This window comes from Pteronotus mesoamericanus, unplaced genomic scaffold (assembly GCF_021234165.1).
Source record: "Pteronotus mesoamericanus isolate MK-2021 breed Mesoamerican mustached bat unplaced genomic scaffold, CSHL_Meso_final scaffold_167, whole genome shotgun sequence".
In the NCBI taxonomy this organism is placed as follows: Eukaryota; Metazoa; Chordata; class Mammalia; order Chiroptera; family Mormoopidae; genus Pteronotus; species Pteronotus mesoamericanus.
In genome coordinates this window covers 32871934-32890228 of record NW_026555308.1, presented here as the reverse complement: position 1 = coordinate 32890228, position 18295 = coordinate 32871934, and the positions used below count along the sequence as shown (strand labels likewise).

At 39.6% G+C, this 18295-nt stretch overlaps 1 protein-coding gene and 1 non-coding gene across 6 annotated transcripts in view; both read left to right on the top strand.

Annotated features, from left to right (window-relative positions):
• TNFAIP8 (TNF alpha induced protein 8) overlaps positions 1-2423 on the top strand; it is a 113777-nt gene extending 111354 nt beyond the window's left edge. For all 5 annotated transcript variants that reach the window (XM_054589913.1, XM_054589912.1, XM_054589914.1 and 2 more), the window contains exon 2: positions 844-2423. In XM_054589913.1, the coding sequence (XP_054445888.1) occupies positions 844-1409 (566 nt within the window). In that variant the 3' untranslated portion in view covers positions 1410-2423. The remainder of the gene's footprint in view (positions 1-843) is intronic.
• A 12713-nt stretch (positions 2424-15136) lies between these two features.
• Positions 15137-15299, top strand: LOC129083960 (U1 spliceosomal RNA). The gene has a single exon (XR_008530531.1). It is a non-coding gene; the product is annotated as a U1 spliceosomal RNA (small nuclear RNA).
• Positions 15300-18295: the final 2996 nt, after the last annotated feature.

Genomic DNA, 18295 nt, shown 5'->3' with positions numbered 1-18295 from the left:
CTTTCATTATTAAATGATTGCTTTCCAACACCCAGGCCTAGGCTTATACACTGGCACATGCAGAAAGAACAGCTGTTCCTCGATGCAAAGGTGGAATTGAAGCCCTGAGATCTCCAGCTCTGAGGACCTAGGAGAATGGGGTGAAAGTAGAGTGTAGTGGAGCAGCAAGCACAGTGTGTGTCGGGCTGGGAGGCATTAGAGAAAAACTAAACTTGGTGTGGGGAACAAACCCTGGCTGAGTATTTTCACTGTACTGGCCAGTGTCTTGGGAAATTTGACTTTTTGCACGTATATTATAAAGCAGGGCTCTCATTTTGATTTGCTCCTATGAATTTGTCATTTTGCTCAATATTACAGCTTTTTCATCTGTCCTTCTTACATTTAAATGAGTTTCTTTAAGTTGTTCTTGGTAACCGTTTACCAGAGGACGCTTATGGAGTTGATTTTATACTTTTGATGTATTTCTTATAAAGTTTAGCTAAAAACTTACTGCCTCATGAGATACACTGTTTTTATAATCAGGAAGTGTTATTCTTAAGAAGGTTGAACCCTTTAACTTCTAAACAATATATTGACTCCATAGCAGAAGGTATAAAACGCTTGAATTGCCGAAGACCTTAAAGATGATGCATAACAGCCTATCAAATTCACAAATGAGAACCTAATGCCCAGAAAGAAAAGTAGGGAATTTTTTTTTAGCTCTTTTCTGAACAGAAACTATTGACCGTAGAAGGGAAGCAAAGCATAGTGGGAAGATGAGAAGGAAAATATGCCTTTATATCTGTTTTTTAATTTGCTCTGTCGCTGATACTGACCTGTTGTTCCCCTACCTTTGGTTTTTAGTGGCCACAGATGTCTTTAATTCCAAAAACCTGGCCGTTCAGGCGCAAAAGAAGATCTTGGGTAAAATGGTATCCAAATCCATCGCCACAACCTTAATCGATGACACGAGCAGCGAAGTGCTGGATGAGCTCTACCGGGTGACCAGGGAGTACACCCAGAACAAGAAGGAGGCGGAGAAAATCATCAAAAACCTCATCAAAACGGTCATCAAGCTGGCTATTCTTTACAGGAATAATCAGTTTAATCAAGACGAGCTAGCGCTGATGGAGAAATTTAAGAAGAAAGTGCATCAGCTTGCTATGACCGTGGTCAGTTTCCATCAGGTGGATTACACCTTTGACCGGAATGTGTTGTCCAGGCTGCTGAACGAGTGCAGAGAGCTGCTCCATCAGATCATCCAGCGTCACCTCACCGCCAAGTCGCACGGACGGATTAATAATGTCTTTGATCATTTTTCAGATTGTGATTTCTTGGCTGCCTTGTATAATCCCTTTGGGAATTTTAAACCCCACTTACAAAAACTTTGTGATGGTGTCAACAAAATGTTGGATGAAGAGAACATATGAGCATGTGAATTAAGATTGTGACTGCTCGTGATTTATTTGAAGGTGGAGCACTGTTGATTTATGAAGGAAAAGAAGAATTTTTTGAAGAGAATACATATTTCAGAAAGACTTTGCCCAATTCAATTGTCAGACATTCATGATAATCTTCTATGAGGCTTGTTTTATTTGAAGAAACGCATATTGCCAAGCACTGTGGTTAAAAGCTTCCTAAGGGTTAACAGATCATGTGAAAGATGTCTGGTTGCATAATGCAAGGATACAGTTATACAAAGACAAACATGTATGGCTCCAAACCTCGAGACATCTTTTTTAGGGCAGTTGTTGTTGTGTCGGTGCCACATTGGATATTTCTAACATGTACAGAGTTACGTATTTTGACTCACTTTTATTCCTTACAATGTATATGTACCTCTTTTAAAAAGCCAAGAACTTTCTCTTGCTGTCATTTCTCCTTTTGAAACAATTCCATTTTCAAGTCTACCTTTTGTTAAAGATTCTTTTGTTAAAGATTTTTGTCATTGACATTCAAGTATGAAGGCAGTCAAATTTGAACCCTCAAAGAAATAGAAAACTGCTTCTCTGAAATCAATATTGTAGAAACCAATTCTATTGGACATTATGAATAATGTCAAATATAAGAATATGCCTCTGGAGTTGAGTCCTGTTTTTTAGTACCAACAGCAACGCTTTTCAAAACGTGATAATCCCCCGAAATTTAATGGCATATACCATTGCCTTGAAATGCTTGCTGAGGGCTTAACTTCCATGTTATTTTGAAAATGTGCTGATGGAATCTTCATTTTTAACATTCATTTCAAATGTAAGAGACAAAGAGGAAATCTGGGTAGTTCTTGATATTAGGACAATAAAAAGTAAGTGGTATTAAGAAAAATAAAATAATCTTTATTTTAGATATGAGCCCATCAAAATAATTTAGGGGGATCAGGGGCAAAAGGGAAAAAAGGATTTTGTTACAGAACACAAGAATGAAAATAATGCATTTCAATGTTTAATAAGGTTTGATAAATAAAGAATGTCACTTTTTTATTTAACTGATAAGGTTTTTGCTATTTTTTATTTGCTATTTTGATGAGTAAACCAAAGAATATTTGCATTTTAAGCAGTTTGTGTGTTGTTTCTATGTAATTCTGTGTGTGGGGGTGTTAAGTAAACATTTGCTTATTTTGTAAAAAAAAAAAAAAAAACCTGCTGGCCAACAGGACCTAGGAAATGAGACTCAGCCACCAGCACTAAATATTTGTATTGTCACTATGTCTGTGATTTAGTGTCCTCTTGCCGAATTTGCCTGCCTTCCAAAATGTTGACATTCAAATAATAGTGCTCCAGGAAGGGGTCCCACAGCTACAAATTCCAGAAGTTGAGGTCCACTAGAACCCACTGCAGCCTAGAGGAGGCGGTCAGTTCCTCTGGGACCCTCATGTGCTTGTCTAAGACAGCAGCGGAGGCAAAGAGTATCTCCCTGTTTGATACTAAATTCTGACATAAATATTTGAACTTAAATTACTATTCTTACTATCTAGGGCTGGTAGGTGAAGGCACTGCGCTATAGAAATAGCAGACTGACTGCAGAAATGACCCCTCTAGCTTCATTTCCTGCAGTTTCTTACAAATTTAGTTCAGCAGCCTTTCTTGACCAGCCCTGCTTTCCTCACGTGAGAAAGCTGAGAGTATGATCTGCAGAGCTGCTGATTTGGTGTGTCCTGTTCTCTGCCAGATCTCCCTCAGCACTGGAATGGAAAATGGAGTGCTGGGCAGTTGGTGGGTCCTGTCCAGCTATGGACAGGACAGGACCACCAGGGAGAGGACCTAGGGATAAATATAGATCAGTCTGGGCACATTGGATCACAGAATTGTGCCTGCAGGTTAGCGATCAAATATACACGGGGGAGGGGTAGAGGTACACTTTTTCTCACACTGAAGGCAGGCAGTGAGGAGTATCCTGAAGGAGGAGACCTGTTTGTTGTTATCTCTAGGCATCATCTTCTGGAAGGAACTCATCCCCTTACCAATCCTGTGCCTTGGAGGCCTGCCTTAGGAGGATCCATTACAAAGTCTTGATCAGCATGTTCATCTTTGTGCAGGAATTTAGTTGCCAGGGGTAAGGAGGTAGGGAGGTAGGGAGGTAAGGAAGTAGGGAGGAGGGACAGGTGGGGGCCAGGTAGAGCTGGAAAGAGTCCAACTGTGCTTAGGTTAGATCATCCTGAGCCAAAGTGATAGTCATTTTGGGGTCTTATGAACATTTATTTAAAAGATTGAGTCTTTTTTATATTTTGGAAAAAAGAGTTCTGTTATAAATTGACTTTTTAAATTTTGTGCCAATGGCTTCTCTGCAAAGATTATAAATTAATCTAATAGATGAGTGATAATTCTAGTATTAGAAACTGACCCGGTGGTTATTTTGTGCCAGGCACATTAACTTATTTAGTCCCTGCCACAACCTTCACCATTTTGCAGATGGGGACACTATGGCCAGAGAAGTTAAGGAATTCGCCTGAGGTCACATAGCTATTAAGTGTCAAGACCACAATATCAATAAAACTGTATTTTCGTTTGAAGATAATAGGGATAAAGGCAATTCTGGAAACATCATTGGTTCAGACAAGAGTGGGCAGTATGCTTCTGAAATGGTTTTCACATAGTGACATTTTAGGTCATATTTAAATCCTACAGGTGTGTGACCTATTCTCTGAGATCTGGGTATAATTTATAAAAAGATATTTTATGACATTTTTTGATATGCCTCCTCATCTGGGAGCATCTCGTGGCTCAAATTTCTGTCCCCTCTGGAACTTAAAATCAAGGTGCCCACAATTAACAATGGCTTTGAACATTGACCCACAAGGTACAGTGCACCCCAACCCCTAGGTGGTCTTCCGCTGGACGCACAATGCGCTCTTGTGCACACATCCAGGACAGAAGCAGCAGCTCACCACTGTGTCCCCAGGGAAAGGGATGGTGCCAATTTGCAACTTCAACATTATTTTATAGATTTTGAGGTTGGAAATACCTGAACAGGTAAGTTTAAAGATAGCCTTGTGTTTTTCTTGTGTTTTAGACCTTTCATATACAACTCAACTTTAGTTTTTTAAAAAAGCAAATGTTAGGAACTTTACTAGTACAGAAATAATGCTCTTTTTTTGGTTTTATATAACAGTATCTCATTCACAATTATCTAGAAAGTTTTTTTTTCCTCCCACCATGACTTAAAAAAACCCACAAAGCTTAAACTTTGTGGTGGTGTTTCCCTTGCAAAGGATTATTATAATTTTGTAGTCTACATTTCAAGTCAATTGCATTTTTACTGAAAATTTAAATTTATACTTATACTTGATGAGAGCACATAAGCTAGTTGTAATTTAGCCTACCAACCTTGACAGACCATGAATAAAAAATGAATGTGTGTCTCCATCTGATGAAATACTTGCAGTGAAAAGTTAAGTGCTATTTAATTGCTAGGAAATTAAAATATTCTAATATAACAAATTTAATTAGCATGTTAATAGGATTTACAATATTTTTACATTTTTAGCTAATTTTGCATTTCCAAGCTTGCACTATCTCAATTAGTTGAACTTTGAAGTGTTTGAAAAATTACTGCTTTACTTAACGTATTGTGTTCCTGAGCATAAAATTTCTGTGTAATTTGTTAAGCTCAAAATAGGTTGTAACACCCAATGCTGTTTATGATGGGTAAAGTTTTATCCTAGCTCTAAAATAACTTTCTTACTGTGATTCAGATAAAGTCTTTATTAGAAAACCCCTAATGAAAGCCCTGGGGCACTAACTAGAAAAATGAGTCAACTTTTTCTTTCTAAAATGGGATGGAAAAGCCTCTCGGAGCTTATAATAATGTGTCACCATTATGGCAAACTATTGAAAATCCATTTTCTCGTTTATTGAGGTGTCATCATGGTTAGTTATGTAGGCCCAGAGCCAGAAAGACACTTTTATTTTGGGGAATTTCCCAAAATGGAAACATTTTTCAGTGATGGAGACTTATGTCTGTCTAGCCAAAGATGTGTTTTCCATTCAGCAGTGAGCATCAGTCCCAAGTTATAGGGGACCAGTCACTCCAAAAACAGCCCGTCTGCTGAGCACTGAAAAAGGATATGTACAAGTCAGCCAACATTCACAGTTAAGAGAAAAACATCTGTGCTTTGGAAAAACGTTCCTCAAGTACAGAGAGAATTGTGCTCTGTGTACACCAATTTCCATTAGATCTTTATAAGATCAGCCAGCTAGTGGGTAAGGTCCCCTCACCTTCCCTCATGGGTGGCTGAGGCAATTAATTCCCTCCTTCCCCACTAACAGCTGCGTCACTATTTTTCTGTCTCGTAGAAGTAAGGTGGCTGATCGGGCACTTAGGGTTTACTCTTAACACAAGGGAAAATACTTGATTTCAAAAAGTGTGTGTTTTGATTTGCAGAGTGATCTAAGACATTATTATTCTCTGTACTTTGGTTTTTCCATTTTAAAGCTTGTAGCTGGATTAAGTCATTTAAAACAGCCTGGTGAAGGTGTAAACACAGGGCTCGGAGCAACAGCTCTGAGCCTACGTGCCTCAGTTGTCACGATTGTCTGGGATGATTGGTGTTTTATAAGGAGCTGAGGTTCCATTTTCCTGGAAATGTACTTTCATCAGCCCAGCAGGAGCCACTGCTTGCCCATCATAAGTGACTGTCAGCCTCTTTTGCTGCTAAGATCACTCGTTTTCACCAACGGATAAATGCTTGCCAAACGAATTATACGTTTTTATGACATTAAATGTCCTGGAAGAGGACTTGCTTTTAATTAGATAGAAGTGCCAGCATTGTTGCTGTTCCCTTATCACCATGATTTTCATCTCACAGGACACATAAACTAATTACTAAAATTCTGCAGCACACCAAAAATATGTAATATTTTTTGCCAATCTGACACTGGACGGCTATTGTTGTGTTAGATGTTGCCATTTTGGTATTTAACAATTGAAGGGAGAAGAGGTCAGTGCCCCTGGCTAAATAGTCGTGTATTTCATGTTTTAAAAATTCTTGCAGTGCACCCATGGAAAATCACTGCCATATCCTATGGAAATTGTGTTCTCACAACCGAAGAGTCACATTTTTAGCTTGCTGAAATACTCACTGGAGGATATGCAGTTAAGTCCACAAGTGGAAACATTCCATAGTATTTTCAAACACCATGTGTCAGGAGTTTACCATCTCTCCCTCCTGGGGACTCACTGGAGGGTGGCCAGGTGGAGCCCAACAGGGCATGGGGACATGGGCTGGGGCAGTTTCCAGTGTTTCCAGCTCCTTGTCTGCCAGGGAGCCTTCTCACCTTGTTTCTAAAATCTGGATAAAATCAATTACCTCATTCTCATTTTATGGATAAATTAAACAAAACATGGAGGGCTTTGAAACCTCCTGAAGACTATTCATGTGTGAGGTATTGTTTACCCAAGCAATGAAAATAAGTCTGGGGCCTAAAATAAGCAACAGACTTCCGCAGCCTGAGAGAATTTTATTTAATCCCAGTCTCCTTTAAAAAATTGTTTTTTGCTTTCCATTTATAATGAATGCCTACTATGTGCCCCTACTATGGGCCATGGAGTGACACAGTAGCACCTAGTTATTGTACCAGAGGAGTTTGCTGACTCGGGGGGGACACCAACAAGGCCACAAATAAGTTAGTACTAAGCTGGGATTCCCAGGATGAGGATGATCCCAAGAAAGGTTTTGTTAACCTCAAATATGCTTTCTGGCTTTAAAACTTTCAGTTTTTGAGTTCTATTTTTATTTTTTATTTTTAATTAATTTTATTTTTAAATCATGTTTATTCTATTACAGTTGTCTCAGTTTTTCCCCATTTGTCTCCCTCCACCCATCCCATCGACTCCCCGCTCCCACAGTCAATTCCCACTCTATTGTCCATGTCCATGGGTCAGTCATACATGCTCTTTGTCTAGTTCCTTCCCCATCTTTCCACCAGTGTCCTCTTTCCCCATCCCCTCTGGTCATTTTCAGTCTGCTCCATGTTTCCATGCCTGTGGTTTATTTTGTTCATTAGTTTATTTTGTTGAATAGATTCCACTCATAGGGGAGATCGTATGATATTTGTCTTTCACTAGATGGCTTCTTTCACTTACCTTAATATCCTCCAGTTCCATCCATGTTGTCACAAAAGGTAGGAGTTCCATCTCTCTTTCTCCCTCCCTCCCCCTCTCTTTCTTTCTTCCTTCCTTCCTTCCTTCTTTCCTTCCTTCCTTTCTTTCTTTCTTAAATGCAGATTGATTTTATTTATTTTTCAATGTCAAAGTTAATTATAAAATATTAAAAAATCAAAACCATTATAAAGTCTCAGCAATTAAAACATGACACCACCACAGAAATAATCAAGTAGATCAATGAAATATAATGAGCATTCTAGAGACAAACATATATATCTAACAATGTAATATATGATTAAGTTGATATTTCAAATCAATGGGTAAAATAAGGCTTATTCAACAAATAAGGTGCATGGACAACTATTACTTGAAATAAAACAAATATAGAACCCTATTTAACACATTATACAAGAAATATTCAGGTGAGTTAAAAATCAATATGCAGAATCTAAGGAGTTTTAGGAGAAAATAAAAAATTATATTTTTCTTACCCTGAAGTAAAATATTCAAACCCAGAAGCTATAAAGTAAAATATTGATAGTATGACTATATTAAACATTTAAGACTATACAGTAATATACATATAAAAAAGTTAAAAGGACAAGTAATATAATAGGAAAGTGTTTGCAACACATTTAAAAAAGGGTTAATGGTTTGTTTTGTTTGTTTTTTAGGGAAAAAATTCTACACACGTGTAATAAAAAAATGGATAAAGAATACCAAAAAGTCATTTAAAGCTTTTTAAAAACAATAGAAATAGGCAAGAAATATACAAAAAGAGGTTTAGTTTCAACAAATAATAAAGGAATAATTAAAATAACACATCATTGTCACAATCAGATTAATACATATTTAAAAATATTGGTAATACCAAGTATTGGCAACTATGAAAGGAACTGGGTATTTGTAGACTCTTTTTTTTCATTTTCTTAAAGGAGTCCCTTTAGCATATTTTGCAATACTGGTTTGGTGGAGCTGTATTCTTTTAGCCTTCTTTTGTCTGGGAAACTCCTTATTTTGTCTTCCATTTTAATTGAGAACCTTGCTGGGTAGAGCGGTGTTGGTTGCAGGCCATTGCATTTCATGACTTGGAATATTCCCTGCCATTCCCTTCTGGCTTGAAGTGTTTTTGTTGAGAATTCAGCTGATAGCCGTACCGGGGCTCCCTTATATGTTACTACCTGTTTCTCCCTTGCTGCCTTTAGGATTCTCTCTTTGTCTTTGCTATCTTCCATTTTAATGATGTGTCTTGGAGTGGGTCTCTTTGGGTTCCTCTTGAATGGGACCCCCTGTGCTTCCTGGACTTGTGTGACTTTTTCTCTCCTCCAATTAGGGAAGTTTTCCATCATTACTTTTTCAAACAGGTTCTCTATCCCTTCCTCCTACTCTTCTCCTTCTGGTATCCCTATTATATGGATATTATTACATTTCACGTTGTCCTGAATTTCCCTAAATGCCTCTTCATTCTTTTTGAGTCTTTTTTCATTTTCTTGCTCTTTCTGGGAGCTTCTTTCTACCTTTTTCTCCAGCTGGATGATTCAGTCCTCAGCTTTATATAGCCTGCTTTTGATTCCTTCTACTGTGTTCTTCAATTCAGAAATTGTCTTCTTCATTTCCTCTTATCTATTGATAGTTTCTATGTCCATTTTCATGCCGATATAGTTTGCAGTAAGTTCCTCATAGTTTCCCTGTAGTTTTTTGTAATTCTCTGAGCTCACTGAGCTCATTGAACTTCCTTAGAACTGTTGTTTGGAACTCAGTATCTGATAGTTTACTTCCCTCTATTTCATTTAGCTCTCTTTCTGGGGATTCCTCCTTTCCCTTTGAGTGGGGGGTATTTCTTTGCCTTCCCATTATTTGTGAGACTCTTCTTTTTGGCTTCTGCTTCTTAAGTTGATCTGTCTTGATTTCCTGACTTTGTGGTGTGAACTTCTATGGTAGGAGACTGCTGTTTTTAGTTTCTGGATCTGCCTCTGATGATTCAGATGTTGTCCCTGTCTGACCTTAGACAGTCTGTTCAAGACTTCCAGGAATCTTCTCTCTGTGGCTGTCTCCTTCAGCTGTTAATCTAGTCACTCTGCACTCAGCAGGCAGCCTTAGACAGCTCAGGGCAGGGCAGAGTCCCTCCTGGGGACAGGGTTATTGGGTCCTCTCACACTGCTGCCATATGGGGGAGGAGTCAGCACTGGGATCCCGCCAGCTACTCTCTCCATTCTCTCCCCAAAGCCTCTGTCCCCAGTCTCTCCTCAAGTGTCTCCAGACTTCTCTGCATCCCTTTAGCCAGGGATTTTCTGTCTGTGGCTGCCACTCTACACTCAGCAGGCGGTTTAGACAGCACAGGGAGGGCTGGAACCCCACCTGGGGGAGGGGCTATTGGGTCCTCTGACATTGGTGTTGTTCAGGGGTAGTAGTCTCTACCTGAGCAATATGGCTGCTGCCACATGGGGGATGAGTCAGCACTGAGATCTGGCTGGCTACTCTCTGAATTTTCTCCCCAAAGCCTCCTTCCCCAGTCTCTCCTCAGGTGTATCTAGCCCATTCCCACCCTTGCCGGAGACCAGGGTAATTGGCTTCAAATAGAAATTTTTTTTGGCCCTTTAAAAGGCTCTTTGCATCTCTAGCCACCTCTCTCTGGCAGAGAGCAACCCCGCCACTTTTCTCAGCTGGCTGTTTTCTGTGTACTTTTTGGGCTCTGGTGCTGTAGGCTAGAGATCCCTGCTTATGGTTTAGGCCCTGCTCTTTTCTGGGGGGTCCAACTGGCCGTTTCAATATCCTTCTGGTGCTGCCGCCCATGGGCATCCCACCCGCCTTCTCGAGTCTCTACTGCACCCCTTACCAATTAGATTGCACTAAAGCCGATTCTTCTGTCTCCAAGGTTATAAGGCTCCTCTCTCACTATTGTTCAGTTGTTTGTTCCAGGTGATTTCTCCACAATTTATTTGTTATTCCAGGTTGTTCCTGGAAGGAGGTCAGAGTGACTTCTACTCACTCCTCTGCCATCTTGATTCCCCTCTGAGTTTTAAATTCATGCTTTAAAAGCAATGAGCTCAAAGCATTGGCATATTTCTTTTCAAAAGCAATGGCAAATACGTGCATGTGTTGTGACAGTGCAAGTAAAAGAAAAATATTTACAGGCCTTTTTTTTATTCAAAATAAAAATGATTATAAATGAGTCCATGGCAGAACATAGATTACAAAGTATACTGACTGGAAAATTCTAAAGGAAAACAAAGAAAGAACATTTTAATTAACAATTAACATTTTAATTCTTGGGAATATTTGAGAAAAGGGAATAGGGAATCATTTTTTAATCTTTTTTTTCCCCCAGAAGTAGATTGTAGCCCAGCTTGTGAAGCTGGGTAAACTCTGGCTTCATACCCTTTTTCTCGGTGAGGTGTATCTGTGTCCCCCGAGACCTCAGGCCAGGACACAGAAGTACATGGCTGAACTGGTCCAGTGAGGACCATCTTCCTGTGTATCTCGCCAGCCACTGGCTGGTGTGGTTCTGCCTGCTTACTTGTCGCTCGCTTATCGCTGCTTGGAGTCCCCTGAGTCTTGGAAAAGGAAAGTTAACAAACAGCATATCCTCTTGCTGGCAAAGGTTTGGAAAACAGTCCCAGGAATACAGCCTGGACACAGTTCGGTGTGGGGTGTAGACCCTAAACGTCTTTCATCCCCATTGGCTTTCCCTGTGGCTCTAGACAACACCGGGATCTTTTCCTTTTCATTGGGTTACATCTAGAGAGTCAGGATCCAAAGTTCTTTTTGGACAAATAACAACACTTCCTGATACTTGATAATTCACAACAGGATTTTTTTGTTTCTCCTGATTACAAAATGATGGGCTTTTGAAATTTGAGTTTGAGTTTGTTTTATCTTGAAGAACCATGTAATTTCAACCAAGAATAGTAATACAGAAATAGCTGATTTTGTAAAAAACCTTTCCTGTGCTCTGGACCAGTTTTGCTTTTATTAGCAGGCCAAGAAGGACGTCTGCTCTAATTTGCCACACTTCTTTCTCCCAGGCTGTAGAAGATGCAAGCTCCCCCTCCTTATAGCCAAAGGAAAAGGAGAGCTGCTGTCTTGGTAAGGGTCTCTGACATCCTAGTTTCTGTCAGCAAAACAGGAGCTTGGAATTTGACAACCTAAGTTTGTCAATCTTTTTTCAATGTTAATTTCAACACATGTTTTCCCTAAGTAGCTTACCTTTATTTCTTCTGTTTAGTTCTCATAATGTTTAAGAAAATCTTTCTACACATATATAAAGATTCAACTTTTAGGAGATGTGAAACCCATTATACAGATCATACAAGCCCAAGGAACAAGAGAGGTAAACAAGTGAGCCTAAGAAGCAGAGTGTGGCTTGCTTTTCCCTCACCATTTGTAAGTATTATCTGTAGATGCACTTGCCTGTAAGGTGTGTGTTTTCATCTGACAGTGCTTGACACTAAGATTGGGGTAACAACCCTGCCTGGGGGAAACAGCATAGGCAAACATGTATGGAGCTAATTGAAATGGGAGAGGGTTGAAGAGTCTTCTCTTTATTTAAAAAAACTTCCATGTAAATATAATTAGACTCATAAACAGTTGTAAAGATAGCACAATGAGTCCTGTGTACCTTTCTCCAATGGTGACCTGTTATATAACTATATATAAAATATATATATATATAAGCACAATATCAAAACCTGGAATTGATACTGAAATGTTGATACTAGACTAAAGACCTTATTTAGTTTTCACTAAACAAGATTCATTTTTCTAACCTGCATTTAACCTGCATTTATGTGTGTGTGTGTGTGTGTGTGTGTGTGTGTGTGTGTGTGTAGTTCTACATTTTATTCCATATATCGATTTGTGCAACTGCCACCATAATCAAGATGCAGGACTGTTCCATCACCGCAAAAGAACTCTCTCGTGCCATCTCCCTCTGGGCTCCCACCCCCTCCCACTCCGTCCCCCTCTTCCCTAATAACTAGTCATCTGTTCTCTATCGCTATAGTTTTGTCATTATGAGAATGTTATATAAATGAAATCATAAAGTATATATAACCTTTGGAAACTGACTTTTTCCACTAAGCATCATGCCCTTGAGATCTCTGCAGGTTGTTGCGTATATCAGCAATTCATCTCTTCTTATTGCTGAGCAGTATTCTATTACATGAATACCCTAGAGTTTGTTCAACCATTCATCACTAAAGGATTTGGTTATTTCTAGTACTTTTATACTAATAAAAAAGTTGTTGTGAATATTTGTGTACAGTTTTATAAAAGGTCTTATTTATTTTTAGAGAGAGGAGAAGGGAAGGAGAAAGGGAGAGAAACAGATGTGAGAGAGAAACATTGATCGGTTGCCTCTGTCCATTCATTTCCTTTCGTTCTTTCTTTTGTTCTTTCCCCATCCTCCTCTTCCTCCTCTCATTAAACTTACTGAAGTATAACATACAGATAGAAAATCATAGTTACAGTTCTAGAAATTCTTCACAAAGTGAAGACATCTGTTAACCAGCACTCGGATTAAGAAAAATATCTTAATCACCCAGAAGTTCCTCACCCAGAATAGAAGTCACTATTCTGACATTACTGAGATCTTTGGGTAATGGCAAAGGCAAATTGCCTGACCTGTCCCCAAGGGCCCCCTCCCCCGCCTTGCCTCACCAGCGGCAGTGCTGCTGCTTGTTTTAATTTGAAAATTACATGTACAATATATGTGTACAAGTGGAGGTGGGACCAAGGAAACTTTGATGGAAGTTCTCACAGTTTACAAAATTCTTCTTTGTTCCAGAAAAGAGAAAGCGACACATTTGAGGTTATTTAAGTCAAGATTAGTTCTTGCTGATAGAATCACTATCTCTGAATTTAATCATTTTCTGTATTCTTCTGAATTTTGTGCCTCTTCTGTGGATATTTTATGTTGATCATCTTGGAATTCAGAACTTCCCCACCCTGAACATGATGCTATATATCTTCATGAAGCATTTACTTTGTGCTGACAGAGCTGTTAGCTGTTTATATTGTACTACCTTGCTCGTGTATGTGCTGTCATCCTCAACAGAAGAGAAACTGGCACTGAAAAAGAATTTTTTCCAGTGTCTCAGCTGGTAAGTGGCAGAGTCTGGGGCTTGAACCCAGGACTGACGCTGAGAACCCTACTCTCTGTGCAGCACCCTATGGCTCCCAGAATGGGCGGGTGACTGAAGTGAATCCTTAATATTCTCCTTGTCTGGTTCCAGATGTTCCACGGCAGGATGTCCTGTGGAGGGCCAAAGAACCTCGCTGTGTGACAATGATTAGAAATAACAATTAGCTTGTTACAGGAAATGAAAAAAATCGAGATCTTTACTATCATGTCTACAAATCAGAGGACTGGGTTAAACATGTGAATGAGAAAAACTGATTGTGACCTTATACAGATCATTTATTTTCTCTGACTGGTGTTATTTTCATCTGTTAAGTGGAGATAATTGCTTGTAAGGCACTTGGTTGAAGAAGAGTGTCCAGCATATAGTAAGTGCTTCATTCCTGTTAGCCGCCATCGTCATCATATTATCATCATCATCACCACCTGGAAAATAGGGCTGGGCTGCGGAGGTGATGGGGGTGCTGTTGAGTGTGAGCTAAGGCCAGGTTTCTGGGCTGCAATACCTCTGTAGTTAGCAGCTGCCTTCCCTAAGAAAATGCTAGTAGTTGAAAATTTTACTTGAAATACACTTAAGCCAATCATTGGGCTGTTTTGTGAAGAAGGAATCTGATGCACAGAGTGTTTTTAAAAGACTTGCCTAATCCTTGGGGCATTAAATTAGCAGTTTATATTGGAGGAAGATTCAGATTTAGAGTTCATTGTTAATCTTCATTTTAAAAATATTCACTAGCTATCATGCTGTGGCTTTCTTTTACTTTTGGAACATAATAACATATTCAACCAAGGGCATCAGGCCTCTCTGCTAACGGTTTCATCCAACTAAAACCAAATTCCATCTTTGCAGTCTGCTGGCTTCCTCCAACAATGACCCCTCTCATTCTCCATTGCCTGGCTGAGATCATGTTCTCAGTGGATTCCAGCTCTAAGAAAGGTGATTGGTTGGTTCCCTCTGCATCACTCTTGTCTTTGGCTGTAGGTTTGACATAAATTCTATGTATACAATATGTAAACCATATGGACACCATCTGAGAAGAGCCTTTCTCCTCTGTTAGCTCTTTAGGATAAACTGAAAACTTCTGGGCCTGCTTGCCTCTGGCTCCTTCGTTCTCTGCTGTGGCTCCTTTGTTTTAAATCCTAGAATTATCCAAGGTCATGACAAAATGAGTGTGGAAGAAGAGAGATGATTGGCACTTACATAGCCCTGGATTTACAGGTATTGATTGACTCTGGCGTAACTTAATTGTTGAGTGAGAGGTGCTTTATACTAACTGATTGAATCTATACTTTGCTGGAACAAACTGCCTGTATGTTGGCAGTAGTTGTCTGGCCTGGATATTAGGAGTTGTCCTGATTTCTAATGTCATGTCTAATTGTCATTACATGTGCCTGGAGTTTACTTAAGAAGATGTGTAGTCGACACTCACCTGGCAGGGGAGATATCCTGATCCTGAAGGTGGCTTTTCCAGGGTGAGCCTCACCCATTGCGCTCTGAGTCTGCTGACCCCTGTGGCTTCCCCAAATGCAGGAAACTCAACTGCATAATCTGTGGTGTTGGGGACGGCATTTGTGGTCACCCCTGTTTTTTTTAAGGGAGAGAATGTATGTATAGTCGAGTACCTAGGCTCATAGGGCCTCAGGACCTGTGATCATTTATGTTTTGATCATTTACATTTGCAGCTAGGCCATCTATTCTCTCTTTCTATTGTTAACAATATTCCGATTTTTCTTTAAGGTAGCACCTGTCCCCAACTCTCTACCCAGATGCTGACATCACCTCTGTCACCTCTGATGACAGGCACATGACCTAGGTCTGGCCAACCAGAGCATTTCATCCTCTCAGTCAGGAATGAATACGTGATGCAGCCATGTAATCAGACTCAACTATATATCACCCTATGACCTGTGCTTGACATACAGGAAAAGAACCATTCTCTCTTCCCACTGGACTTGAAACTATGAGGCTCTGAGCCTAGCGCTTCTGCAGCCAATGTGCTTCCATGAGAGCCAGCCTGAGAAAGAAGCAAACCTGGAAAGCAGTGTTAAGAGATGGAGGGAAAATGAGTCCTGATGCTATCACATGAGGCAGTACTTTCAGCCACACCTGCAGTGAGCCTTCCCCTGTGCTTCTTCAGTTTCAAGGGTCAATCCATTTTGGGTTCTTTTTTTTTCCTCTCTAAGCCATTGTAAATCAAGTTTCTTTTCTTATAATGGAGAGCATTCTAATTGCTACAAGATGATTGCTAGATAGGTTTTGCATTCCCTGTGAAAAGTTCTTGCTCTTTTAGAGAAGGGGCAGAGAACATAAAAAACCTCTAGTCCCAGGAAACTTTGCCAAAACACAGACTTGTGGGCACCTGGCCTGGTCAGTGGAGACAAACCAGCTAGAACTCAGAATTAAAGTCTGTCCTAAAATGTCATGAGGATGTATTGGTTCAAATTAATGTTTACTATGTTGAAGCATTTGTAATCATTTATTTAAACTATTTTGGAAGGTTGCAGTGTCCTTGGGCTAAAAACAAACAAGCAAACAAATAAACAAACCAAAGAAGCTTTGTAGTTTGAAGCGTGGAAAAGTGATTTCATCTCACTGAGCCTCAATTTCCTCATCCGTAAAATGGGCATATCCAGAGTGCCAATCTCAAATAATCGTTATAGGCACATAAAGCACTCAGAACAAGATATCTAGTACATCCTCAATAAATAGAAGCTATTATTGAATACTATTACTAATGCTTTGCATTTTTCCTTGGGCCAGAATTAAGAGTCAAAATAATTTAAAATAGAAGCTCAAATTCTAGGGAAAAAAACAACAACAACATTGTGTTATTAAACATTCCTTAGTATGCTTAAGATTTGTTTGCTAGCTCTTCCAAGTTGGTAAGTGAAGGGAAATCTAAGCACTGGTGTTTTCCTCTTCCAGTGAGAGACAAAGTTATGCAATGGTGTTTTCCTTTTTAAGTTTAAGGCTGTTTTAAGTGGTCAATAACACCTTCTGATGGAACTACAAGTTCAGGCCAAGCTTTACCTCTTGCGCACTTAAAAATAAACCAATATGGAAAAAAGAATACAACACAGATCAAAAAACCTAACTCAAACCAATGTTCATTTAGTACTATGTGCCTGGCACTATGCTAAACTCTCTTTGTGGACCATCATGTCACTATCACAACTCTAGAAGGTAAGAATTCTTATCACAGTTTTACAGATGAGGATACTCAGGCTCATAAAAAAAGCACTGTTGAAGGACACCCAGCGGTCAGCGGTGGCTGGGATGAGAGCCCAGGCTGCCTGGCTCCAGAGCCTGCGCTGTCAGTCCCCACACGCTGCCCCCACCCCTTGCCTGTGCACTCTGGGGTCTAGAAAGGTGGGAATCCTTACCCTGCGGCTCCTGGGCCCACATTTGTTTGCCCTAGGTCTGAGGGAATCAGGAGACCTACTTCCCATGAGTAAGTATCTCCAGGATCACCGAAAAGGCTGGTAGTGGGATTTTCCAGGGGCAAGCTACAGACTGTGGGGCAGAGCTCAATCACTTTGAGGAAAAAGGATGTCTCTTGGAGTAAATTGGCATGTTCTCATCCTATATGCTTCTTGCTCAGGAAATTTGGAAAAGCTGTCTTATTGTGGAAGGACAATCACTCCTTGCTAATGAACCACTCAGGAAATTGATTTGATTACATGTGATTACGATGGGAACAAAATGTGGGTAAAAAGTATCTACTTTATTTGTTTATTTATTTATTTAGAAATATAATGCTCAAAGGATCAAAGGGAGAAATAGAGAAATTTACTTGCAAAAGTGATTTATTTTATGTGAATTTTGTATTGATAACATGCCTTATTCTGAGATGAATTTAAAAGTGATAATGAACACCTTCCACCACCCTGACCACTCTCGAACTTTCCCCTGTCACCATGGTGGTTATTATCTGAGGTCTTTGTTGTCGCTGTCAGATGTTGTCATTAGCTTGTCTGGTCTCCCTGTGAGGCGTAAATGTGACTTGGTGACAACGGGAATTACTGAAAGATCTGAGTAGAGACTGAAACAGTACAGTCATGTCACATAATGTTTTAGTAAAGACTGGACCGTATATACGATAACAGCCCCATGCGATTATAGTTGAGCTGAACCGCTCCTATTGCCTAGTGATATTGTAGCTGTTGCAATGCTGTGGAGAAGAATGTTCATGGTGCATTGTGTGCTTACAGTAATGACATTGTGATCATAGGAGCTGTCAGCTCGACGCATGTTACTGCCTCTGGAGACCCTTCAGTGGGACAAGAGGCAGAGCTGGAAGACTGTGCTATTGATGCTCTTGGCCCTGTGTAGGCTTAGCCTCATGTGCATGTGTTGTGTCTTAGTTTTTACAAAAAAACTTTAAAAAGTAAAAGAATAATAATAATTTAATAGAAAAAGCTTATAAAATAAGGCTATAAAGAAATTACTTTTGTGTAGCTGTACAATGTATTTGTTTTGTGTTATTTAAAGAACAGTCTAAAAGTTTAAAAAATTAAAATTTTATAAAGTAAAAATGGTACAGTAAGCTAAGGTCAATTTATTATTGAAGAAAGGAAAAA